This window comes from Cherax quadricarinatus, chromosome 52, assembly GCF_038502225.1.
Source record: "Cherax quadricarinatus isolate ZL_2023a chromosome 52, ASM3850222v1, whole genome shotgun sequence".
NCBI classification, from domain to species: domain Eukaryota; kingdom Metazoa; phylum Arthropoda; class Malacostraca; order Decapoda; family Parastacidae; genus Cherax; species Cherax quadricarinatus.
The window spans coordinates 8,638,585-8,658,052 of record NC_091343.1 but is presented as its reverse complement, the minus strand read 5'-3'; the positions used below and the strand labels follow the sequence as shown (position 1 = coordinate 8,658,052).

The following is a 19,468-nucleotide window of genomic DNA, read 5'->3' as shown; positions in this document are numbered from 1 at the left end:
ACACATAGTGCACTCATTACTTACCTTAAAATAGGGTGAGACAAGTAGTATTTATTGTAAGAAATCAAGTGTGATATGTATGGTAGTCAGCTGGGCTACCATACCAGACCACCCCACCTATACATAACATTCTATTACATTTAACCCTTTCAGGGTTTCGGCCGTACTAGTACGGCTTATGCCCCAGGGTTTTTGACGTACTAGTACGCCTAAATTCTAGCGCCCTCAAATCTAGTGAGAGAAAGCTGGTAGGCCTACATATGAAAGAGTGGGTCTGTGGTCAGTGTGCGCAGTATAAAAAAAATCCTGCAGCACACAGTGCGTAATGAGAAAAAAAACTTTGACCGTGTTTTTGGATTAAAACAGCAGCTTTGCACTGTATTTTCATATGGTATTTATTATTGTATTCTAGTTTTCCTGGTCTCATTTTATAGAATGGTAGACATATTACAGAAATTGAGATGATTTTGACTGGTTTTACAATGAAAAGTACCTTGAAATTGAGCTCAAAGTAGCAGAAATGTTCAATTTTTACTAAAGTTCAAAAGTAAACAAATCATGCCAAGCATCCAATACACGTCAACTGGTGAGTCTGATATTCTTTCACAAGTGCACTGATATTATTTATACCATTTCTACACTAATGCAGCAGTCTGCATAACAGTAAATATTCTATTTATTATAAGAATAAAAATTGAAAGTGGAAAGCCAAAGAAATATAAGAGGGGCCTGGGGATGTGACTAATGAACAGAGAACTTGTTATTTTAGTGCCAGGAATGTCTTTCTTGTTTATTCTGGACCCTGTTCGGAAATTGGCATCTTTTGAAATTTGTGTGAAATTGGCAAAATTGCTAAATTCTGACCACTGTATTGGATAGTTGAAATCGGTAAATGGGTGGTTTCTTGTACTCATTCGATAGAAAAAATGGAGTTCTAGCGAAATAGTTATAATTTTTGTCGACTAGTACACTGGAATTGGCCGAAAATAGGGCTCAAAGTGGGCAAAATCGCCGATGCATGAACATCGTTGAGACTGCTAACTTCGCGAGAGCATAATTCCGTAAGTTTTCCATCAAATTTCATACTTTTGGTGTCATTATGATCGGGAAAAGATTCTCTATCTTTTCATAAGATTTTTTTTTTTTTTTTTTTAAATTTGGGGACCCTGAGAACACGTCTCGGAGAGGGCTTGGGGACCCTGAAAGGGTTAAATATCACAGAATAGTATGTGTGGGTAGAATGGCCTGATATACTAGCCTGGCTGACTACCATACATACCACACTTGATTTCTTACAATAAATACTACTCATCTCACCCTAGATTAAGACTACAAATATTATAAGGCAAGTAATAAGTAAACTGTATATGCATTTTATCGCTCTGGGATGCTTAAGTTAACCCTTTCAGGGTCCCCGGGCCCTCTGATACTTGTTCTCAGGGTCCCCCAAATTTAAAAAAAAAAAAGAAATATTTTTTCTTATGAAAAGATAGTTTTTTTTTCTAAACATTATAGGCTAAACAAAAATTTTTTACCATCAATACTTACCGAGATATGGAGGTGTGAAGTTGACATAAAATGCCCCATATATGGTAACATCGCCAACTGCCATCACTCTGTATTTTTTTTGTTTGTTTTTTTAGGTACTATTTTCTATTTATTTTTTTTTTCCAAGTAACTTTTATGGCCTGTGAGACCAATATTAGCACTATTTTATAATTTTTTTTCCCTTTATTTACTACACAATAACTCCACAAACACTGTTGTCCTTATATTGTTTATAATTGTTGTTGTCACACACAAAAGATATAAAATGTTGTTTATTACTATTTTTCTATATTTTATATACACATATACAGTCACAGGGAATGTTTCTAGAAGTTCTGCAGCCTGTGGAAGTCTTTGAAACATGGTGTCATGCACAGTGGTGTTTTACACTCCTCACACATAAAACGAGTGTCTGAGTTGTTGTGGGCGTTTTTTTGTATGTGCACAGACGTAACACCTCTTCTGAGCCTTTTTCTTGAAAGCAGTAGCAGGCAGTTTTATTACGAAGTGATCACCATGCTTCAGACGAGAAGGTAGTTGTTGATAATTTAGTGGGCGGTCTATTGCAGGTGTAGTTCCTTGGTACTTGAATACTATTTGTCTGATGACAGACAAACAGAATTTGCCATATGATGGTTTATTTCTGGTCCTCATCTTATACATATTATAAGCATTGAGCATGGAAATGTCCAGAAGATGGAAAGAGAGTTTTATGTACCACTTATAACTCGTGCGAACACAATCAGCAAACCCAATCTGCATGTCACATTTGTCCACTGAACGCATATTGAGGGTGCAATCAATCATAGCTGCAGGTTTTAGAATGGGTTCATTGCTCTATGCTGCCTGCCAGTGTTTGTCATTTCGTTAGGGTGAACTGATGACAACAGTGTGACATCTCGTTTGTCATGCCACCGAAATACCATGATGTCATTGGCAGCAAACGCTTGCACCTCACCTCTACAAGTGCCAGCGTCAAACCTGGGCATATGTTTACGATTTGCATGCACTGTGCCACACACATCTGTCATGTTCACTTGCAAAAAATCACTGAGTGAGGGGCTTGTGTACCAGTTATCAGTATATAATATATGCCCCTTACCAAGGTATGGTTCTATCATTGTTCTAACCACATCACCAGAGATGCCCAATAACTTCCTGGTATTTTGCAATGTATAACTTCCAGCGTACACAATAATATCCAATACCAGACCACTGTAACAATCACAAAGCACAAACAACTTTATACCAAAGTGTTTCCTCTTGCTTGGTGTGTACTACTTGAAAGAGAATCTTCCTTTGAACAGAATCAAAGACTCGTCAATTACAAGCTTCCTGAAGGGATAAAAATACATATTGAATTTCTCTTTCAGATACACAAACATTCCTAATCTTATATAACCTGTCGTTTCTGTCAGGCCTGGTTTTGTCTGAGAAGTGAAGTATACGTAATAGTAGCACAAATTGATTCACTGGCATTATATCACTGAAACCTGGGGTTGCAATCAGGTGGTCTGTTGACCAGTATGATTTCACACTGTGCTTATACACATGTGGCATAAGCATTATTGTGGCAAAGAAAACATACATCTCAGTCACAGTTGTCTCCTTCCACCTGTGTAGCCGTAAGCTTGGTGAAAGTTTTGTTTGCCATGGTGTACTCGTAGTACAGTGGAACCTCAAAAATCGAACTGCTCCCAACACAACCAATTATGTAAGTGTATTTTTGTAAGTGCTTTTATAAGCGTATTTTTGAGGATCTGAAATGGACTAACCTAATTTACATTATTCCTCATGGGAATAAATTCATTCAGTAAAGGCACTCGAACAGCCTTCTGGACCAAAGAAAGTTCGATATTTGAGGTTCCACTGTATCTGTTGATATCCCTGACAATAATTTCCATCAGGGGTTCATCAAAGAATAACTCGAAACATTCCAGTTCAGTGGCATTGTTCCCCAGTGTACAACATGGCTGTATTCCACTTTGGATTTCATCAAACTGGTGGGGATTTAGAACAAAATTGACAGCTTTCTGCCAATCCCAGGTGCGGTCTGCTGGTGGGTACTGGACAGTGACAGGTGGTTGTGGTTGTGGTTGTGGAGGTTGTGGTTGTGGAGGCTGGTGTGTTGGGTGGGTGGGGGATGGTGGCCTTTGTTGTAGATCAGCTGAGGCAGCGGCATGGGTGGCAGTGTGGCTGGCAGCATGGCCCACTGCTGGTGCCTCACCGCCGGCACCACCACTACCACCACCACCATGCACATTTTCCATCCCAATTGCAACACTATCATCATCATTTTCACTGTCTGTTCCTGTTGTACAGCCACAGGATGTACTCAGAAATGTACTCCTTCCCCTGAAATAGCACATGACACACTACCAGAGCGCATATATCGTTGTATATACTGACACTTCACTGGAGAATATTGCACTTCACTATCACTACTGGAACTGGTTTCAAGAGCTTGTAGTTCATATTCACTATCACTATCATCTCCAATGCTCACATCTGAGTCCGGGATTTGGGAAAATAGGAGTTTCCTCTTTGATTCTGGTACAACTGAACGTGAACAAGACAGCCCAGCAGCAGAGGTGGAAGGCTGAGGGTCGTCTGGGTTTTCCTCACTATTACCGATATTATGGTCATTAGTTTCAGTCAAAACCTCACCAAAACCTTGAAACTCATCTTCACTCGCACTTCCATTTGTATTAGAACTGTCACTGGGGAACAAAAGTGTCCCAATTTGCCGAGGAGTGAGGAGCTTCTTACCTCAAGGCATGGTGAACAAGGTCTACTAAAATGGCGTTCCCACAATGCGCCACTGGGTCCCAGATTTTTTTTCTACTGCACACACCGACCACACACACACACACCCATTCTCTCACATCTAGGCCTACCAGCCTTTTCCCGCGAGATTTGAAGGCGCTAGAATTTGAGTACTAGTACGTCAAGGACCCTGGCACATAAGCCGTACTAGTAAGGCCGAAACCCTGAAAGGGTTAATGCTGCCCAGAGCCATGTTATTACCATCGACATACCTTGTTCACTGAGTTTATTTCTAACAACTACCTTTAGATGCCATCATAAAGGGAGAAGTAGTAATAATTCATTCTGAGAATTGTAAACAGAAGCAGTGTGTGTTAAGGGGAGTGACAGGGCCAAATGCAGATTCATTCATGTTTTCTCTGGTGCTGGACCAGAGAAAATGGAATGTTTCCCCCCCCCAGCTACAACACCTTCATAACATATAAACATAGCATGTTTATATGCTATGTAATTTATTTATTTATTATTAATTTGGACATGATACATAATGTACAAAGAAATACAGTGGTTAAGTGTAACATGCCAAAAGCCCCTTGTATGCAGAGCATTATGGGCAGGCTTAACCCCTTCAGGGTCCAAGGCCAAAATCTGAAGTGGTGCTCCAGTGTCCAAGAAATTTTGAAAAAAAAAAAAATATTTTTTCTTACAGAATTAGAGTATATTTTTGTGAAGGTAATAAGAGAAAAATATTTTTTTTCTGATCAGTACTTACCGAGATACAGCGGCAGGAAGTTGACCCAAAATGACCGGGTGGCGGCAACATCAGTGACTTCCGCAAAATCCCATTTTTTTATTTTATGTTTTTTATACTTTTTTCTTTTCTTTTCTAATTTTTTTCTTTTTCTAATAACATTTGTGGCCTGTGAGACCAGTATAATGTATATTGTATAAGTGTACACTCATTGTATTCAACACAATAACTGCACTAATTTGTTTATCATTATATTGCTTACAAAACTTGTTTAAAAGTTTATTGTAGACAAAATGATGAAAATATTAGTGCGGTTATTGTGTTGAATACAACGGTACCATATGGTACAATGGTGCCATAGGGTGCAATGGTACCATATGGTACAATGGCACCATATGATACAATGGTACCATATGGTACAATGGCACATGATACAATGATACCATATGATAGTGGTACCATATGGTACAATGGCACCATTTGGTACAATGGTACCATATGATACAATGGTACCATATGGTGCAATGGTACCTTATGGTACCATATGGTGTAATGGTACCATATGGTACTATATGATGCAATGGTACCATATGGTACTATATGATGCAATGGTACCATATGGTACATTGTACCTTACAGTACAATGATACCATATGGTACTGTTGTATTCAACACAATGAAGACACTAATATTTTCATTATTATTTTGTTTACAATAGTTGTTTACAACAAAAATATGCAAAAATGTTGTATATTAGTAATGTTCTATTTTATATTTACAAGTGTACAGGAACTTGACGCGTTCCTTGAGGTGGATGACAAAGCACTTTGTCTCAGAAACTGCCGAGTCAGTAGCTAGCTTGCGTCTCATGCCACCAACACCTATTGACCATATGGTACAGGGTATCATGTTACAGGGTACTATATGGTACATTGTACTATATAGTATAGGGTACCATGCAGTAGAGGATAACATATGGTACAGGGTACCATATGGCACAGGGTACCATATGGCACAGGGTACCATACAGTACAGGACACCATATGGTACATATACAGGGATAACTATGGAAATAAGTCACCCTGACTTTTTTGGGTTATCCTAGGATTTTATACATATGCTGCTATGTATGATAATCTATGTAATTGTATTTCTGTACACCTGAATAAACTTACTCAAGTGCATGTGGCATCATAAGTAAGTTTATTTAGTTATACACAAATAAAGTTACATAGAATATCATACTTAGCAGCATATGTTTGGAGAACCTAGGATAACCCAAAAAAGTCAGACAGACTTGTTTCCATTAGGGTCCCTGTACCCTGTACCATATGGTATAATGTACCATATGGTACAATGTACTATATGATACATTGTACCATATGGTACCACTCTACCATATGATGCCATTGTACCATATACCATTGTATGACATGGTACCATTGTTCCATATGGTACCATTGTACCATATGGCACAATGGTACCATATGGTTCAAAACCATTGAATTCGTCTTCAGCTCCACTTCCATCAGTCTTAGAACTGTAAGTTGTGAAGAGGAGAGTCGGAATTTGCCTGGAGAGTGAGTGGGGAGTGAAAGCTTCCTTGCAGCCAGGAACAATGAACAAAGCTACTTTGCCGGTGTTCCCACAATGCCATGCGGGTGTCCAGATTTTTTCTATGGTGTGCACACTGACCACCCAGACCCATTCTCTCAGATGTAGGCCTACCAGCCTTCTCCCGCTAAATTTGATGCCGCTAGAATTTTGGTGTAGATCTACGGTTTGGACCCTGAACGTAAAGCCGTAGATCTACGGGACGGACCCTGAAAGGGTTAAAATTAACTAAGCAATGATATATTCAGTGGTAAAAATTATAGTAAACAAATAACAATTAAGCACAAATAAGTATTTCAAAGACAGGTCATATGGTCATTTACTGAGTTGCTGAGCATTCAGTAGAATGGAATATTCTGTTAGGTAATGTAATTAAAAAAAACAAAGTTTGATAGGATCACAGGTTAAACATTTATGAGATACAATTATTCAGCATTTATTTAGTTGTGGGTGAGTAAGTGATTTTTAAGAAGAGACTTGAATTTATAAACAGACAATGAATTCCAGATTTTTGGGCCTTTTATGTGCATTGAGTTTTGAGTTTTTGCATAGTGTGAGATGGACACGAGGAACATCAAAGAGTGATCTGTGCCTTGTGTTATGGTCATGTGTTCTGTTGAGGTTGGTAAGGAGACGTTTGAGGGGAGGGTTTATATCCGAGTTGAATATTCTATGTATGTAGTAGGTACAATAATAAGTATGGATGTTTTGTACGGTGAGTAGGTTTAGAGTTTTGAATATTGGTGGTGTGTGCTGCCTGTAGTGGGAATTTGTTATCATTCTGACTGCAGCCTTTTGTTTGGTAATTAATGGTCTGAGATGGTTTATTGTTGTTGAGCCCCATGCACAAATTCCATAGGTGAGATAGGGGTAAATAAGTGAGTGATATAGGGCCAGGAGGGCTGACTGTGGAACATAGTACCGTATCTTCGATAGTATACCTACGGTCTTGGAAATTTTCTTGGAAATTTGTTGTACATGTGTTTGAAATTTGAGTCTATTTTCAAGGTGGATTCCTAAGAATTTTCCCTCTGTGAGCTTTGTGATAGGTGATCCATTTATCATTATGTTAAGAGGGACATCTGTAGCTCTGTTTCCAAACTGAATGAAGTAGGTTTTGTCAATATTGAGACTAAGTTTGTTAGTCATCATCCAGGTAGATATTTTCTGTATTTCAGTATTCACAGTATTGGCTAGCATGTCATCTGCAAATAGTGTGTGTTTGAGTAGTTGCGATGCATTTGGTAGGTCATTTATGCAAACGAGAAAGAGAGAGGGCCAAGGACACTTCCCTGTGGGACACCAACTGTAATTGGCTGTGTGGAAGAGTTTGCTCCATTTGTGTACACATATTGGCTTCTGTTGCTGAGGTATGACTTGAGGTAGTTGAGGGAGTGCCCTCTTATACCATAGTGCGACAATTTTATGTGGAGCAAATCATGGTCAACTGTATCAAAAGCTTTACGTAAATCAATGAAGATCCCTAGTGGGACTTGTTTTTTCTATAGTGCAGTGTATATTTGTTCTAGCATGTGTATAATAGCATCATTCGTATTTTTATTAGGCCTGAACCCAAACTGACAGGGGTTGAGTATGATGTGGGAGATGAGGTAGGAATAGATTCGCTTATGAATTAATTTTTTGAAGATTTTAGAGAGAGGGTGTAAGTTGGATATTGGCCTATAGTTATTCAAGTCTGTCTGGTCTCCTCCTTTATGGATCGGGGTGGCCCTCGCTATTTTGAGAACTGTAGGGAAGGTAGAGGATTCAATGGATTTGTTGCAATGATTGGTGGCAGCACTTGCGACGCTTTCTTGTACATAAAGGGTGGTAAGGTATTTAAATCTCCTGTCTTGTTTTTTAGTGTGTTGATAATAAGGGAGACTTCTGTTGGGTTAGTCAGAGCTAGGAACAGTGCGTTTGAGTAGTTGCCAGTGAGGTAGTTATTGGGTGGGGTATTTGAGCTTGGGATTTTATTGGCAAGGTTTTTTTCCTATGGTGGAGAAGAAATCATTGAGTCCATTTGCTGTTTCAGTTGGTGGGAGCTGGAGTTCATCTGGTTTTGTTAGTTCAATTGCACTATTTCGTGATATCTTTTTTGTTCCTAGAATTTCTGATAGGGTTTTCCAGGTCTTTTTTATATCACCTTTTAAGTTGGATAATCTGTTCTCATAATACAATTTTTTAGCCCTTCTTATCAGGCTGGTTAGGACTGACGAGTAACGTTTTGTTTGGTCTCTGGTTATGTGACCCATTCTGTACTGTTTTTTGTAAAGGTGTTTTGTATTTATGGATTTGAGGATGCTGGGTGTTAGCCAGGGACTGTTCAGTCTCTTAGCTGTCATCTGTTTAGTTTTTTTAGGGCAGTGCTTGTTATAGAGTTATTGGGTCTTTTTTAGAAAATTATTAATACATTCATCAATATCTGTGTAGATTTCTAGCTCAGTGTGCTTCTTAAATAATTTTGAAGAAAATATCATAGGTAGATTAATGAAAATGTCTATATTAATGTAAAATAAGACATTTAATGTGCCCAAGAGTGATTATTATTACATGTACAGTGGACCCCCGGTTAACGATATTTTTTCACTCCGTAAGTATGTTCAGGTGCCAGTACTGACCGAATTTATTCCCATAAGGAATATTGTGAAGTAGATTAGTCCATTTCAGACCCCCAAACATACACGTACAAACGCACTTACATAAATACACTTACATAATTGGTCGCATTCGGAGGTAATCGTTATGCGGGGGTCCACTGTATTAGTATTATTACTATGGCGTTAAGACGAAAGGGACACTCTTAGTGATTTTAATGTGTACCTGCATGCCAGCACAGTGTGTAAGTATTTTCAGGTATAGGTGTACATAAGTAGAATTATCAGAGTGCATATAAAATGTGAAATAACTTTAAAACACTTGAAATTTTGGAAAGTTTCCAGACTTAATAGAGATGTGCTCAGGGAGAATGTAAACAAACCAGATGGGGCACACAATATTAAAAAGACGGGGAGCCGTATAGCGAGTTTTGGTCATAATTTGAAATTGCTGTATTAGCAGAATGCAGTAAAGCAGGGCCCTACTGTATATCATTTAAGGTATGTTGTAGTAATCAAGGAAGTCAAACTGAATTTCTATCTTGCAGACAGTAATGCATGTTCAGCCAATAAGTGTGAAAATGGCAGATGTCGACCACGCCGTCGTAGTGGTGGTTACCGATGCCGGTGCAAGAGGGGGTGGAGCGGCAAATACTGCAATGAGCGTAAGTGAAATTTTATCTACTCCATTTTATGGAGAAACTGTTCAGTAAGTACTAATTGGAATATCTTCATTGAATATACTCACTAGAATGTAAGTGCAATATACGTACAATGGAACCTAGGTTTTCATTTTTAATTCATTTCAGAGTGTCTGATGAAAACCAAATTCGACGAAAACCAAAGCAATATTTCCCATAAGAAATAATGTAAATCCAATTAACCCTTAAACTGTCCAAACATAATTCACGAAATCATAATGACATGATTGCAAACAAACCATACCACGAGTGGGATTTGAACCCGCAGTCAGTCTCTCAAAACTCCAGACCGTTGCGTTAGCCACTGGGCCAGCTAGCTTAACCCTTTCAGGGTCCACAGGCCCTCTCAGAGACTTGTTCTCAGGGTCCCCCAAATTTCAAAAAAAAAAAATTGTTTTTTCTTATGAAAAGATAGAGAATCATTTCCCGATCATAATGACACCAAAAGTATGAAATTTGATGGAAAACTTATGGAATTATGCTCTCACGAAGTTAGTAGTCTCGGCGATTTTGCCCACTTTGAGCCCTATTTTCGGCCAATTCCAGTGTACTTGTCGACAAAAATCATGACTATTTTGCTAGAACTCAGTTTTTGCTATCGATTGAGTACAAGAAACCACCCATTTACTGATTTCAACTATCTAATATAGTGGTCAGAATTTAGCAATTTTGCCAATTTCATACAAATTTCAAAAGATGTCAATTTCTAAATAGGGTGCAGAATAAACAAGAAAGACATTCCTGGCACTAAAATAACATTTCCTCTGTTCATTATTCACGTCCCCAAGCCTCTCTTCATTCTTTTGCTTTCCACTTTGAATTTTTATTCTCACAAAAAAATAAAAGATTTACTGTTATGCAGACTACTGCATTAGTGTAGAAATGGTATAAATAATATCAGAGCACTTGTGAAAGAATATTAGACTCGCCAGTTGATGTGTATTGGATGCTTAGCATGATTTGTTTACGTTTGAACTTTGGTAAAAATCGAACATTTCTGCTACTTTGAGCTGAATTTCAAGGCCCTTTTCATTGTAAAACCAGTCAAAATCATCTAAATTTCTGTAATATGTCTTTCATTCTATAAAATGAGACCAGGGAAAACTAGAATACAACAATAAATACCATAGGAAAATACAGTGCAAAGTCGCTGTTTTAATCCAAAAACACGGTCAGTTTTTTTTTCTCATTACGCACTGTGCTGCAGGATTTTTTTATACTGTGCACACTGACCACATAGACCCATTCTTTCATATGTAGGCCTACCAGCTTTCTCTCACTTGATTTGAGGGCGCAAGAATTTATGCGTACTAGTACGTCAAGGACCCTGGCGCGTAAGCCGTACTAGTACGGCCAAAACCCTGAAAGGGTTAAATAAGATTCGTCCAACTAGGTATATTTCTACACCATAGGAAGATTAGCATAGGCACCACTGTGTCCACAAATGCAAGTTTTTACAGACGAATCTCCCACTAGCATGGCCATGCTAGCAGGAGATTCGTCTGTAAAAACTTGCATTTGTGGATACAGTGGTGCCTATGCTAACCTTCCTATGGTGTAGAAATATACCTAGTTGAACAAATCTTATTGAAGCTAGCTGGCCCAGTGGATAACGTGGCGGTCTGGAGTTTTGAGACTCTCTGATCGCGGGTTCAAATCCCACCCATGGTATGGTTTGTCCAAACAGATCTACATTCACTCATGGCAATCCGAGTATTTTGAGAAATGATTTTTTTTTTAAATGAAGAGTACATTTTTCTACATGTAATGGGATTAAAAAAGTTTTTTAGGGTCAGTACTTACCAAGATATAAGACCATGAAGTTGGCTCTGGATGCTTACCTGACAGCAACATCGACTCCTGCCACTTGCAGAAGTGTTGCCGATATACCTTTTTTTCTTGTTTTAATTTTAATTTATATATTTTTAATGTTCTGGTAATTACATTTGATAATAGTTCTTGTGATTTCATAGCCAATCTTTGTTCTGACACTAATATTAGGTATTGAAATAGTACTCAAATAGTCACAATCACATTGACAGGTGAACATTTACACCTGCCTGGGTTATTTACTATTGTCTAGAAATATATACAAAGTATTTATAGGCCCCAGCAATGTTTTAGATACCCTGGAGTATACCTTGAAGCATGGTGTTATGAAAGGCATCCCTATACTGTTGATAGCCCAGTGACACTTGATAAATGCCCACATCTTCAGCTAACCCTCGCTGTATTTATCACTGTTACACACAAACATGTCTTGTCTATCTGTCTGTCTCTGCTTATGTCTTTCTGTCTGCCTGGAGTATACATATATGAAACTCCTTGAAGAATGGTGTTATGACAACTATTGACAGCCCAGTGACATTTGATAAATGGGCACTCGGGGAACCCTGGCTTTGTTTGTTTTCACTGATACACACAAACATGTTTGTCTATCTATCTGCCTGGAATTTTTGGGGTTATCCTAGGTAATTTACACTATGTATAATAACTGTACTTGTGTACATGTGAGACAGAGATATAGATACAGAGAGACAGCCAAAGCAAGCCACCCAGCCTGCCGAATACATAAGAACATGAGAAAGAAGGAACACTGCAGCAGGCCTACTGGCCCATGCAAGGCAGGTTCATGTCACCCTCCCCCCCTAGGCTTAGACCAATGACCTACCTAGTCAGGTCACATCCATTGAAGGAAGGGGCATGACATCAGACCTAGTAGCACAAGCTAGTCAGGTCCAACTCACACCCACCCACACTCACTCATGTATTTATCTAACCTATTTTTACTTTCCTCCTAAAATGGGAGTGTTAATGCGACATGGCATCAGTGAATCTCTGGTGTTTGCCATGCTGTTTGATCTAGCTAGTGCTCAATTGAACTTGTGCTCCCACAAGGTACTAAGTGCTCCCAGATTTTTTTAATACTGCGCACACTGAGTGCATAGATCCATTCTTTCATGTCTAGGCGACTCAAGCCTATTGTGCCAAATTTGAAGGAATGAAAAATAAAACGATATACATTTGGAGCACTACGCAAGCAAATGTGTATCTATGTTTGAACAGTTTAAGGGTTAATCTGTTCCAGACACCCAAAAACATTAACAAAAAATACATTTTATAGAGAATAACTATAGTTTTACATGCAGAAAACAATGAGAAATAAATATAAAGCTCTAATTTTAATGGATAAATGAACATTTAAATCAGTTTTACCTTTATTGAAGACTCTTGTTGGCATGTGGAAGACGGCGAGGAGGGGAGAGGGAGGAGAGTTTGTTTGGAAGGGGAATCCCCTTCCATAAGAACTTCAGGTATCAAGTCCCTACTTGGGGTTACTTCCCTTCTTTGTCTTTTACTGGCACTAGGACCAGCTTGAGAGTCACTGTACCCCTGTCGCACAAAAAAATCTGTCCAGAGAGGTCTGTTTCTGGCGTCACTTTAAGATTATCCTAAAGTGGGACATGGCATTGTCATTGAACATGTTGCAGACACGTCTTGCAACAGCTTTGTTAGGGTGATATTTCTCACAAAACTTTGCATCTCACTCCACTTTGCACAAACGTCCTTAATCACTGAAGAAGGCACATTCTTTACGAGATTCACATGCAACTGCCTTGCCTTTTCCCAAATTATCGCCTCCACAACACTGTCTCTGCTAACTGCTTTTCGTTGATCCACGCCAACAACTCCTCTCAACATCTTCGATTGTTTGCAATCTCTGTTTTGTTAGCACACTTACCCCTTTCGCAGAATCAGAGTCCTTGATTTCTTTTTTCTTGACCAGGATGGAACTAATTGTTGATGAGGACTTCCTGTACATCCTGGCGAGATCGATCACATGTATGCCACTTTCGTACTTTTCTACAATTACTTTTCTGAATTCTATTGTGTTTCTCACCTTCTTTATCAAAGGGCTGGCACCTGGACTTTCTTTGGCCCCATGGTGGCTTATTTAACAGTCGCACTCGATAAACAAGCACAAAAAACAATCGATTATTACGAAATGTTTTGTATGAATGCGCAGGGTAATGTTCACTCGACAAGAAACAAAGCCAGACTGACTCAGAATGTGTGCGTGGGATGCTTTGTGTGGGCGAGGGCGCGCAGACACGTTTGGTACGACAGACGAAAACCAAGGTGACGAACGAAAACTGGGACAATATTTTGACGAAAAAAGTCATCGAAAACCAGGGCAAACAAAAATCAAGGTTCCACTGTACTTTATTTGCCTAGTTTCTGACATAAAAAAATAACAATCTCTCACCTCAAAGAATTAGTTGTCTAAGGGTTAATTGAATGACTTCAGTGATGTGTAAAAATTATCTTCTGAGAGTTACTAACTTTAGGTATCTTCTTCCTTCTAGCTCCAACTTGCCGGAGGGATAGACAAAGAGCTTTTGTATTTGATTATGGCTGCCGTTCTCGATACCGCATCAAGCAGTTTACCTGTGATGGTAAATGTGGGAAAGACTGTTGTCAGCCTAAACGATACCACAAGAAAAGGGTAGCGATGATTTGCAATGATGGAACTAAATACACAAAGGATGTTGATATCATTCGCAAGTGTAGATGCTCACGAGATTGCGATGGCATGTAATATATAAAAAAAAAGAATTTTTGCAGACTTACAGCAATGTGCAGACTAACTAGTTTCAAGAAATCTTTTTTGTAAAGGTGTAAATCAGTACATACTACATAAATACACAAAACATAGTATATTCATGGTACTTACAGTGCGGGTAAATTATTAAATCATACAAGTTATTTGCTAGGTACAGATTGTGTGGAGGTAGAATGGAGTTACATGCTTATATTATAGCATTTATTATATACTCAACCTCAAGCTTTACGTGCAGTGAACATATTTGTGTACATAGTCATACTAACAATTAAATGTTCAGATTTCTCTGAATTATGATTAGCTTTATATATACAGTATATACTGTATAAACACACAGACACACAGACAGACACACACAGACAGACACACACAGACAGACACACACAGACAGACACACACAGACAGACACACACAGACAGACACACACACACACACACAGACAGACACACACACACACACACAGACAGACACACACACACACACACAGACAGACACACACACACAGACACACACACACACACAGACACAGACACACACACACACACAGACACACACACACACACACAGACACACAGACACACACACACACACAGACACACAGACACACACACACAGACACACACACACACAGACACACACACAGACAGACATACACACACACACACACACACAGACACACACACAGACACACACACAGACACACACACAGACACACACACAGACACACACACAGACACACACACACACACACACACACAGACACACACACACACACACACACACACACACACACACACACACACAGCAGTAAGACAAGAGAGAGAGGGGTGGGTGGATTGCATTTTCTTGGACTGCAAGAAGGCGTTTGACACAGTTCCACACAAGAGATTGGTGCAAAAACTGGAGGACCAAGCAGGGATAACAGGGAAGGCACTACAATGGATCAGGGAATACTTGTCAGGAAGACAGCAGCGAGTCATGGTACGTGGCGAGGTGTCAGAGTGGGGCACCTGTGACCAGCGGGGTCCCGCAGGGGTCAGTCCTAGGACCAGTGCTGTTTCTGGTATTTGTGAACGACATGACGGAAGGAATAGACTCTGAGGTGTCCCTGTTTGCAGATGACGTGAAGTTGATGAGAAGAATACACTCGATCGAAGACCAGGCAGAACTACAAAGGGATCTGGACAGGCTGCAGAACTGGTCCAGCAATTGGCTCCTGGAGTTCAATCCCACCAAGTGCAAAGTCATGAAGATTGGGGAAGGGCAAAGAAGGCCGCAGACGGAGTACAGTCTAGGGGGTCAGAGACTACAAACCTCACTCAAGGAAAAAGATCTTGGGGTGAGTATAACACCAGGCACATCTCCTGAAGCGCACATCAACCAAATAACTGCTGCAGCATATGGGCGCCTAGCAAACCTCAGAACAGCATTCCGACATCTTAATAAGGAATCGTTCAGGACCCTGTACACCGTATACGTTAGGCCCATATTGGAGTATGCGGCACCAGTTTGGAACCCACACCTAGCCAAGCACGTAAAGAAACTAGAGAAAGTGCAAAGGTTTGCAACAAGACTAGTCCCAGAGCTAAGAGGTATGTCCTACGAGGAGAGGTTAAGGGAAATCAACCTGACGACACTGGAGGACAGGAGAGATAGGGGGGACATGATAACGACATACAAAATACTGAGAGGAATTGACAAGGTGGACAAAAACAGGATGTTCCAGAGATTGGACACAGTAACAAGGGGACACAGTTGGAAGCTAAAGACACAGATGAATCACAGGGATGTTAGGAAGTATTTCTTCAGCCACAGAGTAGTCAGTAAGTGGAATAGTTTGGGAAGCGATGTAGTGGAGGCAGGATCCATACATAGCTTTAAGCAGAGGTACGATAAAGCTCACGGCTCAGGGAGAGTGACCTAGTAGCGATCAGTGAAGAGGCGGGGCCAGGAGCTCGGACTCGACCCCCGCAACCTCAACTAGGTGAGTACAACTAGGTGAGTACACACACACACACACACACACACAGACACACACACAGACACACACACAGAGACACACACAGACACACACACAGAGACACACACACACACATGTACACACATGCACACACACACGTGCACACACACATACACACACATGTACACACATGTGTGCACACACACACATCATTATTACTATTATTATTATAACAATAGATAATATTTTGACACTTCCTGGGTTTTGTAAGTTGAAAATGTTATAACTTCTTGAGATAGCATTATGGCAAAGTCTTCGAAGACAGAAATATTGTAGTGACAGAAATAATCTGTGAATATCATGATCACTTGTAGAAAGAATTCTCGATAAACCCAAAAGTGATTACCTTATTTAGCAGATGATGTGATGTTACTCCAAGATAATATTTTAGTGGAAATGGGCAGCATCTGCCGATTTTACTGAAATGCCCCAAGTGTGTGTGTGATGAAATAGTGTATTATTGTGGATGCTGAACATTGATGGTACCATGTGATCAAGTAATTAATCAGCATTGGTGACTAACATGATCTAAATACCTGGCAGATAAATAATTTTCAACAATGAAAGGCACTGGAGAGGTTTTTGAAAATTCATGCAGAAACGCTAAGTTCAATACATACTGTGAAAAAATGTTTAATTAGTGTACTTACAATAAGTCTTGTGTACTGCAAGGAGAGCAGTATAGGGCTTCAATATTGAATGTTAGTTAAGATCTCTAAATCAAATCATCCCTACCAGTGCTTTGAGAGTGCCTGTTTGTACCTTTCTGAAGATGGCAAATTAGGTCAACTGTAGTGGTTTAATTCATAAGACTTGTCACCATCAACACCAAGGTCACCACTCAAGCCAAGAAAGCAGAGCAGATAGTTTTAATGTGAGAAGCTTCATCCATGCTCCCTAGGGTGCAATGAGGCCTAGCTTGTTACACACAACCAGTGCTTCCTGGTCCAGCTATCATTGTCTGCCGGTATGTATTTTATTAGCTCTCCCTGTCTGATTTGCTAAGTATTCCCCAAGCAGATAATATTTTTGAAAAGTACTATATTCCTCTCTCTTTCTCTTTCTCTTTCTTTTTCTTTCTCTCTCTTTGTTTTTCTTTCTCTTTCTTTCTTTCTCTTTCTTTCTCTTTCTCTCTCTCTCTTTCTCTCTCTCTTTCTCTCTCTCTTTCTCTCTCTCTTTCTCTCTTTCTCTTTCTCTCTTTCTCTCTTTCTCTCTCTCTCTTTCTCTCTCTCATGCTACACTAGGTTAGTAAAGTTCTGTAAAAGCTATCAGTTACTACCACAGCATTACAAGATATACATAAATGAAAGAGAGGTGAAATTAAGCTTTAATGTATGTACAACTGATATAATGCATTCTACAAGAATTTAAATGTAATTTTTACAAAATAAAAATATTAAAATTAAATGTGGAAATTAGTTTAAATCAACAATATTTTGCAGTTAGCCATTTTATACACATAATTTGCTCTTTGACTTTTCCAATTACCTGTTTCAGACATTTTAGAAATTCCTGAAATTAATAATGTATTATGAATATTTTGTGAAGTTTGCTTTTGTATTTTGGAAAATTAACTCTTTCACATAGCTATTGGCATATCATTTGTATGCAGTACATTATATTATCAGGAGCAATGGGAAAATTACTTCTAGGTAACTCATACCAAACTAGTGTTTATATCTGCATACCATCTGATAAAGTCCTTCATTACAGGTAACTGATCAACACCCTGTATTCCTCCACGTCCATATTGGTATCACAGGTTCCATGTTATATTGCATTCTGTGTTTTTGTAGTAGCTTCTCCCAAGTGAGGACAACAAAAGTACTTCCCTCCATAATGCCTGACATGTCTTTTTAAAATAAGTAACTGAGATAAATAACTTTGCAAGATCTGTCTAAAGGTAGTAATCTGTATACCTTAATGTACTTGAAGCTTTTATATCCAGTGGTGATTTAAAAATAATAGTACAAGTCTGCCGTCACAAATCCAGCATCTTTGGGACCTGTAGTGTGCCGGATTACTGAGTTTACAGGATTACAGAGTGGTTAGGTTAGAATACACTTAATAAAATTAACCAACTTAACTTACACAGGAAAGTTCATTGAACACTGGCAAAAATTGAACATTTCTGCTACTTTAAGCTCAATTTCAAGGTATTTTTCGTCATGAAACCAATCAAAATCATATCTATTTCAGTAATATATCTTCCATTCTATTAACCCTTAACCCCTAAATGGTCCAAACGTATATATACGTTCACTCGCGTAGCGCCCCAAATTTTTTGAGAATTTTTTTTTTTAATAGGAAAAAAGAGCATATGGTACCCAGGCATCCCCAATTATTTTAATATGGCGCACAGTGAGTGCGCACACCCATTCTCCTATGTCTAGGCGACTCAGGCTTATCGTGGCAATGTTGAATGAATGACAAAGAAAACGTACATATACGTTTGGACCGTTTAAGGGTTAAACTGTCCAAACGTAGATCTACGTTCACGTGCGTAGCGCTCTGACCTTCATTTTCCCCATTTGAAAACATGTAAAACAAAACATAGATCTACGTTCGGAGCCCCCCCAGCACGTAGGTGTAGATCTACGTTTGGACAGTTTAAGGGTTAAATGAGACCAAGAAAACGAGAATACAGTAGGGGCCCCACTTATACGGCAGGTTAGGTTCCAGGCTACCACTGTAAAGTGGAACACCTTTTTTCCACTTATAAATGCATATAAATACTAGATAACAAGTTTACACTAACATATATTAAGTTAGCATTAGAACTAGGAATTAAAAAAAAAAGAATAAAAAAGTAAAATACACATATAGTACACTCATTACTTAGCTTAA

The 19,468-nt window shown here is 39.1% G+C and overlaps 1 protein-coding gene across 1 annotated transcript in view; it reads left to right on the top strand.

Moving 5' to 3' along the window:
- The window catches only part of LOC128696874 (protein slit), a gene marked incomplete in the record, with an annotated part of 659,908 nt that extends 644,026 nt beyond the window's left edge, over window positions 1–15,882 (top strand). The window contains 2 exon segments of the mRNA XM_070096038.1: window positions 9,825–9,941; window positions 14,345–15,882. Coding sequence (XP_069952139.1) covers window positions 9,825–9,941; window positions 14,345–14,577 — 350 coding nt within the window.
- Between the last annotated feature and the right edge of the window lie 3,586 nt (window positions 15,883–19,468).